This window comes from Pelecanus crispus, chromosome 16, assembly GCF_030463565.1.
Source record: "Pelecanus crispus isolate bPelCri1 chromosome 16, bPelCri1.pri, whole genome shotgun sequence".
Classification (NCBI taxonomy): domain Eukaryota; kingdom Metazoa; phylum Chordata; class Aves; order Pelecaniformes; family Pelecanidae; genus Pelecanus; species Pelecanus crispus.
Window position 1 is genome coordinate 8,580,875 of NC_134658.1, and position 17,150 is coordinate 8,598,024.

The 17,150-nt window shown below is 44.4% G+C and overlaps 1 protein-coding gene across 3 annotated transcripts; it reads left to right on the forward strand.

Annotated features, from left to right (window-relative positions):
- The first annotated feature begins 529 nt into the window (after nt 1-529).
- AGO4 (argonaute RISC component 4) lies at nt 530-16,073 on the forward strand. 3 transcript variants are annotated; one of them, XM_075722132.1, is made up of 18 exons: nt 530-548; nt 3,681-3,846; nt 4,442-4,562; nt 5,620-5,801; nt 6,211-6,347; nt 6,427-6,561; nt 6,740-6,827; nt 7,272-7,419; nt 7,500-7,619; nt 7,850-7,978; nt 8,150-8,283; nt 9,066-9,250; nt 9,548-9,707; nt 10,319-10,634; nt 10,874-11,008; nt 11,780-11,881; nt 12,105-12,304; nt 12,411-16,073. In XM_075722132.1, the coding sequence occupies exons 1-18, from the start codon at nt 530-532 to the stop codon at nt 12,517-12,519; spliced, it is 2,586 nt and encodes an 861-aa protein (XP_075578247.1). In that variant the 3' UTR covers nt 12,520-16,073. The 3 variants fall into 3 exon arrangements, with proteins under 3 accessions (XP_075578247.1, XP_075578248.1, XP_075578249.1); XM_075722133.1 differs by lacking the exon at nt 530-548 and having other exon boundaries at nt 3,627-3,846; nt 4,442-4,568; XM_075722134.1 differs by lacking the exons at nt 530-548; nt 11,780-11,881 and having other exon boundaries at nt 3,627-3,846.
- Nucleotides 16,074-17,150: the final 1,077 nt, after the last annotated feature.

A 17,150-nucleotide genomic window follows, 5' to 3' on the forward strand; every position in this document is an offset into this window, starting at 1 on the left:
GCGCGGGCAGCCGCCGTCACCTGTTGCCGCCGCGGGGCCGCGCCGGCGCTGAAGGGGTGCGGGCGGCGTGCGCGGCCCCGCCGGTAGGGGGCGGCGCGCGTGCGCGAGCCGGCGGCGCCGGGCAGTGTGGAGGGGCCTCTTCTTCCTCCTCCTCCTCCTCCTCCTCCTCCTCCTCCTCGTCGCCCGGGCGGCGGGGGGCGCGCGCGGGGGGAGGCGGCGCGTGCTGGCGGCGGCGGGGGCGCGCGCGGGCGCGGCGGCGGCGCAGCGGGGGGATTGTTTGCGCCGCCGCTCGGGGAAGCGGAGCGCGGGGACCGCTCCCCGCCGCGCCCCCCCGTCCTCCTCCTCTTCTTCCTCCTCCTCCTCCTCCCCGCGCCCCGCCGCCGCCCCCCCCGTTCCCGCGCCGGGCCCCCACCCCGGAGCCAATATTCCCGAGATCAAGCGCTACGCGGCGGCGGCGGGGCCGGCGGCGGGGCCCGGGGCGGTCGTCGGGGCCGGGGGGGACCGCAGCGAGGCCGCCGCCGCCGCCGCCATGGAAGCGCTGGGACCCGGTGAGAGCCGCGGGGGCGCGGGGCGGGCGGAGCGGAGGGGGCCCGGCCGGTCGCGGCCTGGCGGGTCGCGGTCCGCGCCGGCCCTGTCAGGCGTGGGCCCGGCGCCGCGCTGAGCCGGCCCCGGGGGCGGTGGCGGGGCCGTGTCCGCGGGGGGAAGGAGGCCGCGGGCCCGGCCGGGGCTGTCCCCGCCGGCCTCGGACGTTCGCGGCCGGGCCGGGCCGGCAGCCGCCGCGGCCCTGGGGCGGGCGGTCCGGTCCGTGCCGCAGGCCGGGCCCGGCGGGCCCCGGGGCCGCCGGTGAGCCCGCAGCAGGCCGCCGGCGGCGAGCTGAGCCGCGAGCGGGCTCGGGGGCGGCCGGGCAGCGCCGGGCGCTTTCCCTCGAAGAGGAACTGCGGCAGGGCGCTGAACTTTCCGAGGAGATTTGTAGGTGCCCTGGGAGCTCCTGCCGAGCAGGTCGCTAACCGCGGGGCAAGTTTGCCGCCGGTGCCCGGCCCCGCCGGTGCGGCCGGGACGTGGCCGCCGGCTTGGGACGGGAACAGCGGTAGCGAGGGGCCGGGGAGGCAGAGCGAGGTGCTCCCCGCGCCCGCGTCCCGTGAGCTGCACGATCGCAAGTTGTATTTTTGACATTAAGCCATTACTGGGAGTTTAAGGTGATACTTTCTGAAAATATGCAGATTATTTTTTATTTTTTCAACAAACTTTAAATATTGGTGGTGTTTTGCACGTGGCATTTTCCTACTTGTGTCCTGTTCCATGATTATTCTTGTACCGAATGTCTGCAAGATGTATTTCTTGACCTAAGCGGTCTGGGCATCTTATCCGTCAGGTTCCCGTTCAAACTATTGGTACGATCGAAGTAGTGTTAATTTTGGTGCGATAGGAAATGTTTATTGACACAAAGGTGCGATTCCAGAAGAATCCAGACTTTAAGATAGTGGGGGGCTGACTTGGAGAGTCTGCTGTATGTAGATATGATGTAGCGTGTCCTCGCTGACTTCCAACTGTAGAAGTAGATCCTCTTTTAGTTTTGTAAAACTGCTTCCTGTCTGAAGTAACTTGGTTGAGGGTGCTTAGTACATAATCGACGCAGAGTAGGAGAAATTAAAAGACTAACAGCACGTATAATCCAAGTCGGGCCAATCGGGTAGGAATCCTGATAAAATCGGTGTGACTTGCAGGGCAGCCTGGCTTCAAATGGAAAACGGTTTGTAGCCTATTCTCTGGAATCCTTTGAGAAATAACTTTAGAAAGGGGAAGGTACAAGTTTTATCTCCTTTGATCAAAACCGACTGAGGTCAGTGTTGCCATGCCTCTTTACCAAACTTGTCAATACCGCAGGAGGGAAATGGGTAAATATAGTTGTCATTTAATCTCTTGCAGGAGGTCAGTGTCTGCACTTACTTCAGACTAATTAGCACGGGATTAATGGATCATCTCTCTAGTATCCAAATAAGCACAGCAAATTTTGATTGTCCTTGATGATTCATGCTTGTCAAGACAGCTGCAGTCTTTTAAAGTACTAACTGTACCCCCAAACCCAGTTAGCTACGGCACCGCGAGCTCCTCCTGGAGGGATCGCAATCAGTCAGGCGGGTGCGGAGCCAGAGATGTGTCGCGTGGGATGCCTGTGGCCCCGGCAGCCGCCCCGCTGCTGCAGCTTTGGGAAGTTGACGTGTCAAGTGGGCTACAGCTGCTTGCACGGTCTGGGTGTTACTTCTGCTTAAAACTATTCTGGGGTTAGTGTCCGCGGATCGGTAATTTTAATTGGTAATGTAGTGGAGTAGCCGTTGGATGGCTCATAAAGCCAGTGTAGAAGGCTCCTTAGATTTGGTCCTGGGTTTAGTTTACGGTTGTGTTAAAGTTTGTTGCTGCACCCTGAAATGTGCCCAAATATGAGCTGCATCCTCCCACAGCTTATCTTGCTTCTCTTCCCTCCTGGTATAAACTGTGAGCCTTTGACTTAAATAGATACTGGCAGGTTGACACAGTCTTATGATACTATATTTGCCCTAAGTTTTATGATTGCTTTATTATTGCATTCTTGTAGCCCTTTTTCCCCCCTCTCCTTTGCTACTCTACAATGGAGGGAAGAAACCTTGATCAGGCTAAGCACTGGCAGATATAGACAAAATCCATGAAAATATACTAATTCACTTTGCTTTATGTGCAGTGTTAACTGAGGCTGTGATAGATTTAAAAAAAAAAATCTGTTTAATCTTGTTAACATGGTATCTCAGATCTTAACACTTTGAGGAAGTTAACTAAAGATTTAACTAGTGACTAGCTAGGGTGTGAGTACTTTTTCAAGCCTCTAATAATTTCCTCCTTAGAACTGTTCCTGAAGCTCTTACTTTTGTCCAAATCAATGATCTTTTCCACACCCATATACCTGTCTTTATGCTTTCTCTCTTACTCTTCTTTTTAGAAGAAAGCCTAAACATTTTCTCACTCCTTCCTTTGTGTTGGAATGTTAAGTTGGCTGAAATTGTGCTCTAGGGGAAAAATATTTCACTATTAACACAAGTGATGTGTTCATGATGTAAAGGAAATGGCAAAACTGTTTTACCTTAGATCCAGTACAGAAATATGTTTTTAGTTTAGTTTAGAATAAAAATATCCCTTACCCATTTCCAGATAATACCAATTTTCAGATAAAAATTGGGGATGTATGTCTTAAGTATGCCACAAGTGACAATCATTAACATCCGAACTGTAAGCCTATAGTGAAAATAATGAAAAAAGCGTGGCTTGTGTGGCTGTTGGCTAGGTCTAGAAATGGTGGTGGGAATATATTTATCTTTACATTATATAAGAATACATAATATGCGAATGGTTGCATTCCATCTTGGGACTCTGTCAAGCTCATAACCACAGTCATGAATAAATGTCACCAAAATTTTGAGAATGACTTGTGGCACTAACCTATATATGCTTTAGGGAACTTGTGGGTTTTTTTTACCTGGAAGTTCCGAGCAGCTGGAGGGCTGTGAGTCACTTGGAACACCTCCATTTGCAACCTCAGAAAGCTACTTCAGATTTCTTTCTGTCCTGTCAAAGTCAGCTAAAGTACACCTGAAAGGCTACTGTGACGGATGATCAATTACATCTCACGCATATTTATTTGACTTCCCTAGGGCCCCCGGCAAGCCTCTTCCAGCCACCCCGTCGCCCAGGCCTGGGAACTGTTGGGAAACCCATCCGCCTCCTAGCCAATCATTTTCAGGTTCAGATCCCCAAGATTGATGTTTATCACTATGACGTAGATATCAAACCAGAAAAACGCCCCCGAAGAGTGAACAGGTATGAGTTGTTCAATACAAAAAATTAGAGTGTATATGCCTCAATTTAAGAAAACTGTACATCCTAGAAGTTCTTCATCTGCTAAAGGCCAGTTTATGTTTGTACTATGGTTAACAGTTGCTTTTCAGTGAACTATAATATAATATTCTCCTTCTTTTTCTTAAGATGTTTTGCAGTTGGCCTGTAATCTGGAAGGCTCTAGGAAATGTGCTAAGCATTGAACTACAGCTGGTTTTATTTTCCAGTCTACAAGTGAATGTCCCTGATAATTGTTCCGCAGTCTATTATACAAATGTGTGTAGCAGCTGAGGGGAGGGAATTCAGCTTCCAGATTGACGCCAACGTTTTAGGGTCCACGTGCGGATGCTGTGTCAGTAGAATCAATCCTGCCTTGCGTATAGACACCTGTATGTTGAAACTTAGGTGTCTTAATCTGGAGGTGACCTTTAAAACTCCTGGTGTTGAGCTGGGTGTGCTCTAGTGCATTGTTTCTCCTACCTTGCTCATTTAAGAAAATGTGAAACAGGAATTTTAAACTGTGTAAGACCATTGCTGGATTTTGTTCTTCAACCTAACTCAACTAATCCCTCTGTAGAGAGGTGGTGGATACCATGGTGAGACACTTCAAGATGCAGATATTTGGTGATCGGCAGCCTGGATACGATGGGAAGCGGAACATGTATACTGCACACCCATTACCTATTGGCCGGGATAGAGTGAGTGTTACTATAAGCAGTTTTAAGTTTTTGTGGGAAAACCATTACAGTGTCATTTGAAAAGTGTTCTTTTATTGACATAAACCCAAAATGCTGTCACACGTATTAGTAGTCTTGGAAATGACAGGCAGTGCCAGTCAGGGATCTCTAGGAACTTGTTGGTGTTTTACTGAAGTTTGTCATCTTCGGGTTTCTAATTCCCAGCTCCCTAGTTGGAGAATTTGTCAGTGATGGTGTGAATTAGTATGTTGTGCTCTTTCAGCTGCAAGTAGATTTCCCCCCCGGCCCCGATAGAAACTTCCTTTTTCTCTGTTCTAACCCTTGTTCTGTTGCTAAATGATAAAGTAGTTGTAGATGACAAACAGGCTGTTTTGGTTTGGCTGCACTGTTGAGATACGTCCTCCTGTCCCATAAGAACGTGTGGCACAAGTACCATCGACAGCTAGATCAGCTGCACTGGCCCTTCATGTTCTGGGCCGTGCTCACCAGCACCCTGGCTCTAACAGATTGCAATCTCTATTAACCAGTCCTGATACAAAACTTAATGCGCATCTACTCTTCTCCCCAGGGATCTGGTTATTGCCAGTATAGTGCCATGAGGAATATGTAAAATGAGTTCACATTTATGCTTTGGGCTGATGGTGTGTGCAAGGGTAACGTCGAGTACTGTGCTAGAACTCTGAGATTTGTTTCCCAGTGAGTTGTCTTTTTGACCGAAAGGTTTTTCTGCCTTCCCATTTGGTTCACAAGGCATCTTGCTATTAATTGGCTGACTTGGAAAAAAATAAAAAAATGACTCACAGTTCTCCAGAGCTTTGATGTCACTGTACTAATTACTGCTTAAAATTTACACTTAAAGATACCTCAGTGCAGTTTCTCAGATGACTAAATTACAAGCTTTCAAAATCCGAAGGAAACCATCTGTAATATCTTAAGAGAATTACACAAACTAATCATCAAAAATATAGATTCGAAGGAGAAAAACGTAACGTTGATTAGTGTTGTGATAGTCTGCAATCCATAACAAAAGCTTGTGCTTAATTCTGTTCTGTGTCAGGTGGATATGGAGGTGACCCTGCCAGGGGAGGGGAAGGACCAGACGTTCAAAGTATCCATTCAGTGGGTGTCAGTCGTCAGCCTTCAGTTGCTGCTGGAAGCTCTGGCAGGGCACCTGAATGAAGTTCCTGAAGATTCTGTACAGGCGCTTGATGTAATCACACGGCACCTTCCCTCCATGAGGTGGGTACTTTCGGTGCCTTCCTCACTGGCTTAATCCTATATCTATCTGTCTTAACGTTTGTATTAGTGATTACTTGCTGCTGTTCTACTGCTATTACACTTGCCTACGGTAGAAGGGATGAGGGATGCGGTTGTGTAACTCAATGCCTGCCTTACAAATTTGCACTAGAATAGGGAAATCTGATCTGAACTCAGGACCTGTATCTGCTGGTCATGTTTCTGACAGGAATTTGCTATAGCCTTTCCAGCTGTGCCGTCAGTAAAGGCTTTGTATGCTTGCCAGAAGTTAGCTCTAAGAATTCTAACGTACTGTAGAAATTTACTGTGCTTTTAAACACTATAAGCATGAATGTAAAAAGGTGTATCGGAAAAGAATGATCAAAGTATTAATTTTCTTCTTTTTTTTCAGGTACACTCCTGTGGGTCGCTCCTTCTTCTCCCCCCCTGAAGGTTATTACCACCCTCTGGGTGGTGGCAGGGAGGTCTGGTTTGGTTTCCACCAGTCAGTCAGGCCTGCCATGTGGAACATGATGCTCAACATTGATGGTATGTAGGAAATTCTGTCTCACTAATGTGACGGAGTTCTCGCTGCTTCTAAATTAAATGTCCTCTTTTTTTATCTTAGTATCAGCAACTGCTTTCTATCGTGCCCAGCCTATCATTGAGTTCATGTGCGAGGTCTTGGACATTCAGAACATCAACGAACAAACCAAGCCTCTTACGGACTCCCAGCGTGTCAAATTTACCAAAGAAATCAGAGGTAAAGGCTTGTTCTAAAGCTGCTGCAACAAAATACTGGAAACCTGCTCGTATTACATTGTAATGAGAATTTGCAAGGCGCTTGGGAAGCTGGCCTGTTCCTTTTTGCCCTCGCCTTTCCCAAAGGTGACTCCTATGCCTGAATTTATTTAGATGACTTTTGTGTTGGATTTTTTCAGGTCTAAAAGTAGAGGTTACCCACTGTGGCCAGATGAAGAGAAAATACCGAGTTTGCAATGTTACTCGGCGACCAGCCAGTCATCAGACGTATGTATACAAGCACTTTCTCACAATTTTAAAAATCTTGAACCTATTAGATATACTAGCTACATTGTTTATGCAAGAATAGTTGACTCTGGGGGTGAAGCAGCTGTGTGTCTTTATAAGAATGTTTAGTCTTAGTGGAGTAGAAGAATCGTGTGCGTTTAGACCACTGCTTTATTTCCTTCAACACAGGAAAATTGAAGCTGTATCCTGACTTTTAAATATAGTTATGAAATGCTGTAATTTTAAAAATAGCTATGAAAAATTCAGTATATACTCTATAAAATCTTTTCATAAAGAGGAGATCCAGTAGCTAAGGAAAATAAATGTTTCCAGCATTTCTAGCCTGGAATAGATTTTTCCATACCCTTTTTTCCTTTTTACAAAAAAAAAAAAAAAAAAAAAAAAAATCTTGAAAAGTCTAACCAGAACAAATGTCCTTTATAGGTTTCCTCTGCAGCTGGAAAATGGGCAGGCTATGGAGTGTACAGTAGCTCAGTATTTTAAGCAGAAGTACAGTCTGCAGCTCAAATATCCTCACCTTCCCTGTCTCCAAGTAGGACAGGAACAGAAACACACATACTTACCGCTTGAGGTAAGAATCTAACTTTCTCTTGCATTGCGGCATACCCTCCGTTAAATGGTATCACGCCACCTCTCGCTGTCCCTGTGTAGGTGTGCAACATAGTGGCAGGCCAGAGATGTATAAAGAAGCTAACAGACAATCAGACGTCGACTATGATAAAAGCAACCGCAAGATCTGCACCGGACCGGCAGGAAGAAATCAGCAGACTAGTAAGTGGTGTTTTTCCAGCTAAACAGTTGGCGTTTGTGACTTCTTATGGCTCTTCCAGAAGCATTGTAGCATATGTAATGATAAGCAGAATGACTAAGAACTGCAGAGGTTAAAGAAACATGACTTCGTTAAAACAAATCCTTTTAAATAGAAAGCTTATTCATGGCAAAGAGGACAGAGCCACCTGAAGCATTAGGTGTAGTTACGTAAATGTTTTTCTTGTCACCAGGTGAAAAGTAACAGTATGGTTGGTGGACCTGATCCCTACCTGAAGGAGTTTGGTATTGTTGTCCATAATGAAATGACGGAGTTGACAGGCAGAGTCTTGCCAGCACCAATGCTGCAATATGGAGGCAGGGTGAGCTTTCCAGGTCTTGTAAAATACCTTGTCCTGAGCTTATTTGAATTCGTTAAGTGTTCCCTATATCTTCTCATAAGGCTTCCTTTGTATGAGCACTGTTCGGCTGTAGTCAAAAAAAAAAAAAACAAACAGCATTTCATTTTTAATTTGCCTTTGGTTTTTACCTAGAACAAGACTGTGGCCACACCAAACCAAGGTGTGTGGGACATGAGAGGCAAACAGTTCTATGCTGGCATTGAGATTAAAGTTTGGGCTGTTGCCTGTTTTGCTCCTCAAAAACAATGCAGGGAAGACTTACTAAAGTAAGTATTTTCCTATTAATCAGGATACTTATTTCAAGGTTTATTTTCCTCATATTTCTGAAAGGTGATACACAATATAAGTTGATTTTAATGTATCTGATAGTAAAAAGAGGAAATGACAGTTCTGCAGTGTCTTAAACGTTTACAATTTGGGAGGAGACTACGACAAAGTTTGTAACCTAATTGGCCAGCTAGGAAAAGGATTAATTCCCTTACCACTGAGGCTGTGTTTCCTGCTCTGGAGACTGCATTCCACTTGTATTCTGTTGTTTTTACAAATAACTGATGATGGTTAATTTTGAGCTAATTTTTTTTCTTAACCTTTACTGCCTCCCAGGCAACATAACGCCACGGTTTTTTTTTTTCCCTGTCCTTCAAATTACTCTACAGAATCCTAAAGATAGAGACACTGTGAACCACTGAAATGTTTGGCAAAAATCATGGCTGCAGTGATGCTCAGATAAGTTTGGTGGATGAGTAAAAATCTACCAGAGCATCAGTATTAGTTTGGCGGTCTGCCTCAGAATGTTCAACTCAAATATATGTTTGTTTCCCCAAGACTTCTAAAATTACAGACATGGAGGCTTATGAAATGTCCTCAGACAGGATGAGAGTCCTGTTAGTTTCTTATAGTGATAGGGTTGCTAAAACATAATTACTGTAGTGTCAAATTGGAAGTGCTGTGAAATAGCTGAAATAGCTTAGATCTTGTTGATAAAATTAACAGCAAAGTGAAACATAGTGAAAAAGCCAGGGCAAATCCATTTCTGTTTCATTTACAGGAGTTTTACTGACCAGCTGCGCAAGATCTCCAAGGATGCGGGGATGCCGATCCAAGGCCAGCCCTGCTTCTGCAAATACGCCCAGGGTGCAGACAGCGTGGAGCCCATGTTTAAACACTTAAAACTGACTTATGTTGGTCTGCAGCTGATCGTGGTGATTCTACCTGGAAAGACGCCCGTGTACGGTATGGAGAAGAGGCTGTAAAGCGTTAATTAGTTATACGGCAAGTGGGCATCTTATTGTGCACTTCAGCGGTAGGAAGGGGACAGAGCAGGCAGTATCTTCCATTTAAAAGGTGGTTTTGGAGATGGGTTTGTCAGGCGTGATTGGAGTACTTGTATATTACCAAAGAGCGAACTGAACCTTTGTTGGTGAACTTTTAAGGGTCTGAATGATGGTAACATTGGGGGCGAGGGGGGAAGCAGATGGAACTACTGACTGTTCAGGTAATTGGAACCACCACTTTATTTTTCTGTCACAGCTGAAGTAAAGCGGGTCGGTGACACTCTTCTAGGAATGGCCACTCAGTGTGTTCAGGTAAAGAATGTGGTAAAAACCTCACCGCAAACGCTGTCCAACCTGTGTCTGAAGATAAATGCAAAGCTTGGAGGAATCAACAATGTGCTTGTACCTCATCAAAGGTGAGATGAAATCTAAAGATCTCCTTGAAGTGTGGATTGTCAAGCAAAATGGTGTCATTTTGTTTTATTTGCTAAAATGATACCTTTCAAAATATTAAGTGCTTTAGAAATACCCACAGTCTGAAGTGGACAGAGAAGGATGCTTCTGCATTCAGAATCTGCTTAGTAAGCCCGTGCCGAGGATCATCTCTAGTGTTAGAGCCATCCAGCAGCATGTGTGAAAACAAGCTCACAAAGGCTTTTTTTCCCCACGTCTTTTTCCTGCCCTTGGGTTCAGTCAGTCTACCTTTTCCTCTTGCCACTTCCTTAAGCGTAAGGTATTTCCTTCCAAACTGAAAGGAAAGGAGTGAGGAAGAGTGACTGGTGATAAACGCTTGTAACTTTGTCTGCCTTTGGTCCTTGCCTTTTCACTTTCTGTTCTCTCTGGACTGTAAGACCCTGAGGCAGAGAACTTCATCTTTAAAGATTCTGATAGGTTTTTAGTTCTGTTGAATGGTTTGGATATACCATCCTCGGTTGTAAATTTTTTTTTTTTCCTTCTTCACCCACCCCTTCTTTGTGTTGTTACTGTTACTATTTATTATTTAATAAGCCTTAATCATATTAAACAGGCCCTCGGTGTTCCAGCAGCCAGTGATCTTTTTGGGAGCAGATGTCACTCACCCTCCTGCTGGGGATGGAAAGAAGCCTTCCATAGCTGCGGTGGTGGGCAGCATGGATGGCCATCCTAGCCGTTACTGCGCTACGGTGCGCGTGCAGACCTCCCGCCAGGAGACCTCCCAGGAGCTGCTCTACAGTCAGGAGGTGATACAGGACCTGACCAATATGGTGCGAGAACTATTGATCCAGTTTTACAAATCCACCCGTTTCAAGCCCACAAGGATCATTTACTACAGAGGGGGAGTATCAGAAGGACAGATGAAGCAGGTATTGTCTAATGATTCCTTGTTGCTTGTGAAAAAGGATTGGCCCTTGAAAATATATATGTGGATGGCATTTGTTAAGGGGACAGTTAATAGTTTTGTTGAGTGTTCCTGGGCAAGCACAATGTACAGTTATCCTGTCCGATCGTGTTCTTTACAAAGTGGCATTTGTACACGGAAAAAATGAAAATAATATTATATGTACTGAATTCAGCACCTAATAGTTAAATCTTCTACTTCTAGGTAGCTTGGCCAGAACTGATAGCAATCCGGAAGGCCTGTATTAGTTTGGAAGAAGATTATAGACCAGGAATAACCTACATTGTTGTGCAGAAAAGGCATCACACCAGACTATTCTGTGCTGACAAAACTGAAAGGGCAAGTAATGTTGACTACATAAGAAGGAGGTGATGGCAACAGGAAAGTAAGATTGTTTGGTTAAGTGGGGTGGTATCCATCTTGTCCACTAAAACTGAATTAATCCGCACAAGCAGTAGCAGTTCTGTGCAGTAACATGCTTTCTCCGCCAAAACAACCAGTTCCTCCCCTCTAGGTCAGGCGGTCAGAGTGGAACAGCTTGTTCCCAGCCCCTTTCAGAGTTGGTGTCCTCTATATCCCTGTATTTGGGTATCTGGAGCTATAGTCTGGGATTCCTGACTATAAACTGAACTAGTTGTTCGGTTTGTTGCCTGTTCTGTCTCTAGATACATCTGTAGGATTTGTCTGTGGCATGAATCCACAAGCCAGCTAAGGAACCTTCTTTAGGAAAAGTTCTTGATCTCAGGTTTGCTTGAAAAATACAGGTCTCTGGGGTGTGAGTGCAAACAAGGGTATGAAATAAATTTATTTCAGAAAACCTGCATTTTCAGATCCTGAATGACTTGTGTAGGCTTGAACCCACTCTGCAATTTTAATACTCCTGGCAAGTATTTTGTTTTTCTCTGATGACACACCAGTTGGATTTGGTGAAATTTCTAAAAATGAACTCACAGGGAACATTTTCATTCCTCCTGTGTAAATGACCTTAATATTTTTCCACCTTTTTGAGCAGTAAATGCTCAAACAGCTTTGAGTAGAACCTACCTTAGGAGGTATTTTTGGGTCACTTCCAAAAAAAACCATGGGCTAATAATAAACTTTCCTCAATAGGTGGGTAAGAGCGGCAACGTACCAGCAGGCACTACTGTGGACAGCACGATCACACATCCTTCTGAATTTGACTTTTACCTCTGTAGCCATGCAGGAATTCAGGTAACGTTTCAGCTCTGCTGTGCTCAGGCTGTGGGACTAAATCCTTGTAGTTGTCCTGATGAGTAATGTCGCTTCTACTTATAGCTTGGCAGACCTACAGTCGCATCAGTTCAGTGCCCGTTTGGCACTCCCGCTTCAATGCACTGATAGAAGGTACAGCCTTCAGGCACCACCCCTGTTTTTGTTGGTGCTCTCCAGCTGACCGCTCATCTGTTCTCCACAGGGAACCAGCCGGCCCTCCCACTATCAGGTCTTGTGGGACGACAACTGTTTTACTGCAGATGAACTACAGCTGTTGACGTATCAGCTGTGTCACACGTATGTCCGGTGTACGCGATCTGTCTCTATTCCAGCTCCTGCGTACTATGCCAGGCTGGTAGCGTTTAGGGCCAGGTACCATCTTGTGGACAAGGATCATGACAGGTAAGGAACTGTGCCTCGTCGTCTTGGCAGCCGGATAACAGACCCAAATTTTGTGCTGCTTGGCCAAATTGTTCACGGTTCTCTGTATGTGTCTGTGTTTTTACAGTGCTGAAGGCAGCCATGTGTCAGGACAGAGCAATGGCCGCGATCCTCAGGCTCTGGCAAAGGCAGTGCAGATCCACCATGATACTCAGCATACGATGTATTTTGCTTGAGAGCATCTGGGAAGATGAGGCAAAACCAACAACCCGTGCAGTCCTGAAATGTTTTGAATGCCTACTGCTATGGCTAGGGCCCAGTTTATTTCAGACTGCCCACTACCAGCAGCTCTGAACAGTCGCACTGAATCTGTACTTCACAGCAATGTCTGATGCACCAACACAATTGAGCCATTTGTTTCATTATTTTATGTAATAGAAATTCATAGACTGTCTTTTCTGATGCATTGGACTGAATTTTTACCTCAAAGCGCAAAAGGCCGATCATCCTGAAATTTTTAAAGGACTTGGCACGAAAGGTTTCTATTGAATATTTTGCTAGCTATCGTTTTTAAGTTATCTTCTCATCCCATTAGTTTATCATGACAACTGATTCCCTGTCTTCATGCACTGCTTAGTGAGTATGCATATTATGGCAAAATGTTTTACTCCAGTTAAATGTAATTGTTCTATTGTGTGGGGCCATAGATTTTTTAATGGAGATTTTAGACTTCACTACTGTAAATGCCTTTTAACAAACATAACTTTCACAGGTATTGCAGTTTTTTGTCAGTTTTACTAATTATCTTTTTAATCTCTGCAGACTTCGGCTGCAAAGCAATTGCACTATACTGCGAGTTCAGATAGGTGGTTCTTGTTCTGTGAATGTGTAATATAACCAGATAGTGATGCCTGTCAGTAGATTTTAATTATAATGGTTACAAATAATACTGCCATGGTATCGTAACAAGTACTGAACCATCATTTCCCCCTCTAAAAATGATAAAAACAGAAAAAAAAAATTAGCTTTTAGGTATTTTGCAAACTTTTACAAAAGTGCCCACTTTATGCTGCTGTGTGGTTTGATAAATCTAAGTGATTTTAAAACTTTTTTCTCATAGAAGGTTTAACTTTGGCAATAAATATTTGTTTTTTAAGCCCCCCAACAGTGTAATTTTCTAGCTGAGGATTGTGCATGAGTTTAACCAACATTCTCGTGTCGTTTTCTTAACACACAATTTGGCAGTTTCTGAAACTAATTAGAAAAGACGCACTTCCATGCTTTTTTTAAGAATTATTTTTAACTGTTTTATATTCACTGTTGGTGTCCCGTCTACGACATTTTTTATAAGCTTGGAAACTGGGTGTTACGTGTAGGAAAGGCTTGCCAATCTGTACAGTCTAAATGTATTGTGTGACAGGCAACCTAAGGACTTGAACCAGCATTTTAAACTTTTTTTTTTTCCCCCCTGGGAATCTAGGTTGCGCACACAACTGCATTCAACAGCATGTTTAACCAATGTGAGTCTCATATTCTGATTCTGTCCCAGCCTAGAATTTAGGGTTTTTTAACCTGCTTGGCTTTTTTCAGCTGCAACGCGTAATAAAGAGGAGGGGCTTGGTTTCATTGAATACTTGGAATCCACGACCATCTAGTTAAGACTAGATTCCTCTTAGTGTTAACATGAGTTAGCACAGATTAAAAGCTTATTCCTAAACTGAGTAGAGCCAACACCGCTACTTTGATAACAGAAGTTTGAGAAGTCCAACGATTGCACTGTGGTCTCTGATACTCGTGTGGGGTTTGCTGCTAGGTTGTCTGCTGTTCCAAAGCTTAGGAACCAGCCCCCTCAAAATTTCAGCAATATGAAATGCTGTTTCCTTCAGTCTTTAAGCTTGTAAATAAATTAAAGTTTACATTTCTGAATGCTGGCTTTTTCAGTTGTACCAGAGTACACTGAACTTAGTCTTCAAACAGTTTTATAACCTCCTTTCAAGTAGTATGTCTCATTAAATTAAGTTTAAACTTTTTTCATTTCTGTTGAAAATGGGACTGAAGCGAACTCTGCTCCTGGCACATTCTGTGGACAGGTTTAGATTGAAAAAAAAAAATTACTTTTATTTTTCTTAATTTTTTTTAAAGAATACCTCACTTGTGTAATAAAATCAGGACGTGGGTGGGAGACTGACCGCTGCTTCAGCTAGATGGCTGCTTTTCTCAGTACTCGTTCAGGGAGAATACAGAAAACCCCTTTTTAGCATGAACTCCAACTGACCCAACACACATGGAGAACTTTGGCACCTTGAAAACAAACTGAGCACCCTTTTTAGGTTATAGGATCAAAGATCACTCTTTTGAGTTTGTGCACTAGGCAAGAATGTGACTGGTTTAATCAAGGGTGCATAAGAAATACATAATTTTATCACCAGTGAGTTAGTTGTCCAGTGCCAAGCACTCCTAGTTCAGATTGAGTGAAGTGAGAGCCTCTCCTTTGTTTGCCTGTGACTGGACTGAATATTTAACCTCAGACTACGCGGATTGTTAGACCTCGGCTGGCCGCGGGACGCAGGGCGAGAACCTTAACTCAGTCTCGTGTTAAAACACCGCGAAGGCTGCAGTGCTGTCGCTGTGGGAGAAGAGCGCTGACGTTCGGGACCGTTGCGTGGCGGGTAACGGTAAGATCGACGTTTCGGCAGTGCTGTCCTGCACAGGTCTGAGTCCACGTCTGGAGGTTGGGCTTGATGATCTGGATTAACCCCTTGGGACTGACTGAATCGTTATGCATGTGTCAATCAATGGGAAGATGTGCATTCTGTAGATGTAGTTCTTAGGGTGTTTTGGTTTTGGTTTGGGTTGGTTTTTTGTTTTGGTTTTTTTTTTAATAAATAAAGCCTGTTGGCCACTGTTTAGCTATGTGGTGTGAAAGATTTTAAATGTAGCAAAGTTTAAAGAGTTGGGGAAGGGGGTGGTTGACATTAAAAAAAAAAAAAAAAAAGGCAGAAATCCCATTTTCAAACCAGTTCTGCTTGCTTTGTAAACAGCTGAATTCTGAACAAGCTCTGGCAATCGCTAGTTAGCCCGTCTCCAACGTTTGAACAGCCTGGCTTATTTATTCTTGTTGCGAGTAGCACAGTTCAGTGTAGTGCCCGTAGCCGCATCCGAAGGGCGTCGGAGGTGGTGATGCACAGGCAAACACGCTTTGTGAATACGTCTCGTCCCAGACGCGAGCGTCAGAGTTATTTAACCTCCATCAACAGCTTTGCTCTTCAGCTGGGGAAGGGCACCTTTGTTCAGATCCAGTGTTTAACAAAACCCACCCCCCAAACTACCTTTGTGGATGTGCTGTAGGATTTTTCTTGCTCAATAGCAAGGGAGTAACTCTGCTTTCATTTTAAGAAAGCAGGGTTTGGAGGGCATTGTATCAATACTGTTTCAACTACAAGGTTTTTTCCTTGTGCATTGGAGGAAAGATCTTGTAATATCACTTACAGATTTTCTTATACCTTGCTATTGACATTTTCATATTTCTATGTCTAGAGGCTGAAACTTCAATGTAAAATGTTTGCATTTGTTCATTTTGACTTATGATGTAATTTTTGTTTCTATATTGTTAGACTTGTAATGTTTAAAATTGTATTTTATTAAATTTGGACTGGATGTATGTCTATAGCAATACGAGGTACTCTTTCTAAACTGTTATGGGTGGGTTAGCAGCCCCATGTTGCGATAAGATGCTGGTCGTGTACAACTTGCAATGTATTTTTTTTTTTTAGCCTGCAGGGATATTTTGTGTTCATGTGTCCAAAAATAATAATAATAATAATAAAAAAAAAATTGGCATTCTTGTGCCAAATGTTCTGTTTTTCCTTGTTGATGTCTAATAAATGCAATGTACAGAGTGAGCAACCGATACTGTTGCCTGTAAACAAATGTCTTAAATTATTTAACTTTTAATTAAAACTTGTACACAATGTGTAACCTGTGGAACTCATTGCCACAATGTAGTTATTTCTGATGTGCTAGGAGTTAGAAAGGGATATAAATACCCACGGAGCACATCCTGAGCGATACTAAAAGGAGGGTTTCAATTCCCTGTGCTCGGCGTCTGTGCTGGCCGCAGGGGGAGATGTTCTGAGCGGGTGTGCTTTTTTCCGGTGTTCTTGGAAATTCTATAGCAATGTCTGGAGAAAAATATGGTGTCAATAGACTCTGTATGTGCCTGGAGAAGTGATTCTACATTAGAGAGTCACAAATTAATAAATGAAAAGAGCTGTTTGCTTATTCATCTTCTCTATTTCAGGTGAGGGTTGGCTGTTTCCTCAGACAACTGTACTTCACTAAAAGCACTATGGTAAGGACAGAAAAAGCTTTTGGACGAGGCCAAAACATGACAGCTATAAATGAACTCGGGACGCGATTGCTTTAAAATAACCTGCATCTTCAGCAAACCCCTGCTTCTGGGGTTTAATTTTTTTTTTTTTTTTGCAACAGCGATCCCGTGGGGTTGGGAACTGAGGTTGTTCAGCCTCAGGCAAGCCTGAGGAGCCCAAAAGCAAAGGATGACTTTATCCCGGTGTCCTCCGAAAATGATGTACAGACCACTTGGGCTGAACCCCAGGGGCCTGGGGCTGGAGCTGCCCGTAAGCGAATACGTGCCTCGAGGTCCTCGGGCCGCCCTGGCAGCCTTCAGCCTCAGATGTGCCTCAAAAAACCCAACTCCCCGTGGGCTTCTGCTCCAGCACCGTCCCTCGGGACAACGGGAGCTTCCCGTGCTCGCTCTGCGCGTGGACACGACTACGCCACGGAGCCAGAAGTGAAAACACTTGTAATAGTCTGAATTTCTGTGGCTTGCTGCCATTCCCTCACG

Coding starts and splice junctions, on each gene's coding strand:
- AGO4 (XM_075722132.1), top strand. Junction 6,562..6,739: donor ATTTACCAAAGAAATCAGAG/GTAAAGGCTTGT, acceptor GGATTTTTTCAG/GTCTAAAAGTAGAGGTTACC. Junction 7,420..7,499: donor ACACATACTTACCGCTTGAG/GTAAGAATCTAA, acceptor GTCCCTGTGTAG/GTGTGCAACATAGTGGCAGG.